Consider the following 5,179-nt stretch of genomic DNA (forward strand, 5'->3'; position numbering starts at 1 on the left):
TCATGCCCTTGGAGATTTTTTCAAAAGTTTTGGCATTTCGTCTTTTCGAACGAAGTTCTGCTAGCACTGAATCCTCTCCCCATATAGCGATCAGATCCAGTACCTCCCATACGGTCCATGCTGGTGCTCTCTCTCGATTATCGGCCTGCATGGTTACCTGTGCTGATGAGTTATCTGATCACCTGTGCTCTCCACGCTGGGCAAACAGGAAATGAAATTCAAATGTTCGTGGGGCTTTTCCTGTCTATCTGGCCAGTGCATCCAAGTTCAGATTGCTGTCCAGAGCGGTCACAATGGTGCACTGTGGGATAGCTCCCGGAGGCCAATACCATCGAATTGCGGCCACACTAACCCTAATTCGAAATGACAATATCGATTTTGGCGCTACTCCGCTCATCGGGGTGGAGTACAGAAATCGATTTTAAGAGCCCTTTATTTCGAAATAAATGGCTTCATTGTGTGGACGGGTGCAGGGTTAATTTGATTTAATGCTGCTAAATCCAAATTAAAGTCATAGTGTAGACCAGGCCTCTGAAGCACCTGGCATTGGCCACTGTTGGAAGACAGGATACTGGACTAAATGAACCTTTGGTCTGACCCAGTATGGCTGTTCTTACGAAAGATGCTGTATACATGTAAGACTCAGAGGGGTAGCCGTGTTAGTCTGAATCTGTAAAAAGCAACAGAGGGTCCTGTGGCACCTTTAAGACTAACACAAGTATTGGAGCATAAGCTTTCGTGGGTGAATGCCCACTTCATCAAACGCTTCTGATGAAGTGGGCATTCACCCACGAAAGCTTATGCTCCAATAATTCTGTTAGTCTTAAAGGTGCCACAGGACCCTCTGTTGCTTTTGACATGTAAGACTATTATCCTTCCTAATAAAATCAATTTAGGATCCAGTCTTCCACATCACATGCATTCCAAACCACTGACTGAACGTACTAATGTTCACTGATGGTTGGGGCAGCATTTTGTTATTGGTATTAGGCTGTGAGTTTGCAAATCTTGATGCTGCTGCTGCCGCCTATGGTCTCTGGAAGGGATAGGTAATAGGAAATTATACTCTGTTCATGCGGTGGTACTTTTTTTGTATTAAAGAATTCATTGCCACATCCTCCCCAAACTCTATTTTCTTTTCAACAGTGAAAAATTACAAGAGAGGTCTAGTTTAAAACATTATACTAAGATTTGTAGTTCTTTCTTCTTCATTTAAACTGCTCTGGAAGTTTCTCAGTAATTTTTGTGTTTCCTTCCTAGGGTCACTTAGCATAAGAAATGATTCCAGGTGCCTGTCAAACTCTTGCCAAAAGAACTCTACATGTGATGCTGCTGCTAAGGACGATTCCTGCCGCTGTGCAGACACAGTTGATATTTTGGGGGAAGACTGCAATAAAACTGATGATCCTTGCGCCTCAAACCCTTGTCTTCAAAATGCTACCTGTTTAAGCACTGCAGGAAACCTCAGCTTTACTTGTGAATGCCACACTGGGTACAGTGGAACTACCTGTGAAACAGCCATCAGCCTCTGTGACACAAACCCTTGTAGACATGGAGGCACTTGTCAGAATGGCGTGGCTGGCCCTACCTGCATTTGTAGTGCAGGATACACGGGCATGCTGTGTGAGACCTACTTCAATGTGTGCATTTCTAATCCATGCCACAATGGAGCATTGTGCAGGGAAGGAATTGACGGGTACTCCTGCTACTGTGTCCCAGGCTATCAAGGCAAGCACTGTGACCTGGAAGTGAATGAATGTGATTCAGATCCCTGCTTGAATGGGGCTACATGCCTGAACCAGATAGGCAAGTATGACTGCATCTGCCCAGCTGAGTACATGGGTAAGCTCTATTAAAGACATCTTTTTTTATTTTGACATGCAGAGCAACTTTATTTTATGTTCCAAGATATCTTTCTTACTGTTTATTTACTCACATTTTCATAACAAAGTCAGATCAAGTTCTCTGCTGAGTGCTGCTGCTTTATGAGTTACCACATCAGGTTTAGCTAGGGTTACCATATTTGAACATTGAAAAAAGAGGACACTCCACGGGCCCCCGGCCCCGCCCCAACTCCGCCCCTTTCCCCGCCCCCCGGCCCCGCCCAACTCCGCCCCTTCCCTGCCCCCATTCCACCCCCTTCCCCAAAGTCTCCGCCCCCTCCCCTGAGCGCCCGCATTCCCCCTCCTCCCTCCCAGCCACACGAAACAGCTGCACCAATTCTAGAGTCAGGCACTCCACTAGTGTAGACTCCCATGACTTTAATGAAGCTGCTCAGTTTACACCAGTGGAGGATCTGCCCCGGCGCTCAGTTTTTGGGAGCGGTCAGGACACGCAGCTCACACTGTTCTGTTTCCCAGCTCCCCAGATGCCTTGGAGCACCCAGTTCTCCTCCCTGCCTGGTAAAATCCCAGACATTTAGAGCTATTTAAAAATTGCTCCCGGACGTAATTCTTTATATGTAGTGAGTCCTTTCCTTTCACCAGTTCTTCAGTTTTCTTTCTCCTCATGTGCCCACGCATACTTCTCTGCAGATCTTATTTTTCTCAGCAGTTGTTGATTGCTCTTTAAGAAGGCATGAAAGTCTTTACAAGAAGTTTGTCTGAAGTTGTACTGTACAAGTAGAATTCCTTTCAACGACTCAACATTCAAGTTGGTCCTTTCCTTTGTCCACTGGCTTTGCATCAGTGAAAAAATTCGCTCTACATTTGCATTGTGAGAAGGAATAGCAAAGAAGAACTGTGCAATCTTTAACAGTTCTGAATGACACTCAATGTTTTTGGATTTCTCAAAATATTTGGTCCACTTCTGGTGTGCTAGCAAATTACTGAACTCTTCATCACTGTTGCAACTTTCTGTAAACTTCTTCAGGTTGCTGAACTGATCAAAACACTTCACGTCATCAATTTGCATCCCCTTATCGGTCAGGTACTTGATACAAGGTTCCACATCACTCCAATTCGGTGTCTCACTCAGGGTAATCCACCTGAAACAAGAGAAGTCTTCCAGGGGTCTAAGCCACATCTCCAAATATTCTAAGCATCTGCTGTACATATTATTTACTTCAGCACAGAATTTGTCACACTCTTCATCAATTCCTTCCCTGCGCTTTTGTGCCAGTAGTTTCTTAACTTTCAGGGACATAAAGTTGTGAGTCTTGCGATCAAGAAGGATAGTCTGAACCGAGTTCAAACTGTTCAGCACTTCCACAACAGAATTGCTTTCCCTTTCGATTTCTTGGATGTAAGTTTGGAATACACTCATGAATGAATGCATGTGCCAGAGGTAAATCTCACTTAATTCATACTCAAAAAATGTCTTAAGCACTATGGGTGGTTTGTCCTGTGACAGAAAGAATGACTTCAAGGCCGGAAACATCTGTATCAGCCTTGTAATGCCTGGAAATAATGACAGCCATCGTGTCTTGCTATGAGAAAGCAGCTTTCTGTATTCAACTTCAACAAACTCACAGTACTCCTTCAGTCGCTCAGTTCGGACAGTGTAGATATGAAAGTACTGGTAAATTTTAAAAATAATGTTCTCAATGTCAATGTTCATTCTTTCTGCTGCATGGTGAACACAGTTGTTCAAAATGTGTGCTGGGCAACCCACACCAATTAATGTTCTCTTCTGCAACAACTTCTTTAAGTTTGCAAACACGTTCTTTCCATCTTCATCACGCCGGAGTCCTCCAAACATTGTATTGCAGTTGTCACCTGTAAATGCAATACACTTCTCGAACAAACCATTTTTTTCAAGCGTTTCTTTTACGTAATGAGCAATTGTCTCGGCAGTCTCATTAGGTGTGTTCTGGACCTCAATCAATTTTGACTGCAAACCGCCATTCTTCCAGTTGAAATACTGAATAATTACTGGAAATATTTTCACTGAACCATGATTGCTTCCATCTGTAGCAACTCCACAGTAAGCTATGTCATTTTCTTCAAACGTTTTCAGAACAACATCAACAGAATGCGGTGCAAGCACAGAGATAACAATTGCTTCTGTCTTGGTTCTAGCACTTGAAAATTTCCGTGCCACTTCAGAATCAGGGAATGTCTTCTTCAACAAGACAGATGTGCAATCCATTGACTTAAAGCTATTATGATGCTTAACGGTGTGAAATGCAAACGCACCCTCTGCTGCAGTAACAGCATCCTCTGATTCGCTGCCTGGTTTTACAAATTAATCTGTCAATTTTGTTGATGAGCTCTCTCCTTGAACTGCTTTTTTGTGCTTGTCTGAGTCCACATGAGTTTGTAAATCATTAGCACCTTTATTTTTCACAGAGATGTAAGTACCAGGTCTACATACCATGCACTCAGCTTCCCATTCGTCTCTACCACTTCGAAAACATGGGAACTTCGTCTTTAGTTCTGCAGTGAATTTACACTTTCGTTTTGGCATTGTGTTTGCTCCTAGGATCAGGGGCAGCCAGGGTCTCCACGTGCTGGGCCCGCCACAAGCCAAGCTCAGTGGCTCCCATTGGCTGGGAAAAGCTCCAATGGGAGCTGTCGGAGCCAGCCCCTGCAAGTCCTGCCCCCACAGCTCTGATTGGGCAGGTATTTCACAGTGATCCACCACACTGCTGTGTCTCATCACAAATGGGGAGCTGAGCGCCATACAGCACGCCTCAGCCCCAGGAGCTCTGATCCACTTGCAGGCAAGGCAGCCCGATGCCTATCCCAGCCAGAGCTCCGATCCCTCTGCACGCTCCTGCCTTTTTTACACTGCCCTCCCCTTCTCCCCCACCACAGTCAGTGCTTCTTGGCGACTCCCCGGAGTAGCTCCCCCAGCGCTGCCCCCCACCTGTGCAATCAGCGGCGCATTGTACTCCCAGCTTTGCTGGCATCCCTGCCCCAGGCTTACCTTAGAGTGGGCTCCGGCAACTGCTGCTTCTCCCTCACTCTTCGGCTCTGTTTAAGAGCCCAGCTGCCCAAGCGCTCCGGCTTCGGGCAGCCCCCCTTGCCTCCGGACGCCAGCCGGGCACTTCTCTTCCCCGGCTCCAGCTGCCTGTTCCTCCCCTTTCAGACTTCGGCTCTGTTAAGAGCCAAGCTGCCCGAGCCCGCGCTACCGGCTGGGGCAGCCCCCCCTTGCCTCCGGACCCCAGCCGCCAGCCGGGACTTCTCCTCCCCGGCTCCTGCTGCTGTGCTCCGGCGGCTGGGGTCCGGAGGCAAGG

General features: G+C 46.7%; 1 protein-coding gene across 1 annotated transcript; it reads left to right on the plus strand.

Annotated features, from left to right (window-relative positions):
- Positions 1-1,260: 1,260 nt before the first annotated feature.
- Positions 1,261-1,842, plus strand: LOC112123049 (protein crumbs homolog 1-like; the record flags this gene model as incomplete). Its single annotated transcript, XM_024221743.1, has 1 exon — positions 1,261-1,842. A coding segment is annotated over one exon (582 nt), but the record flags the coding sequence as incomplete, so codon positions are not given.
- Positions 1,843-5,179: the final 3,337 nt, after the last annotated feature.

This window comes from Terrapene carolina, unplaced genomic scaffold (assembly GCF_002925995.2).
Source record: "Terrapene carolina triunguis isolate 2854851 unplaced genomic scaffold, T_m_triunguis-2.0 Scaffold22168, whole genome shotgun sequence".
NCBI classification, from domain to species: domain Eukaryota; kingdom Metazoa; phylum Chordata; order Testudines; family Emydidae; genus Terrapene; species Terrapene triunguis.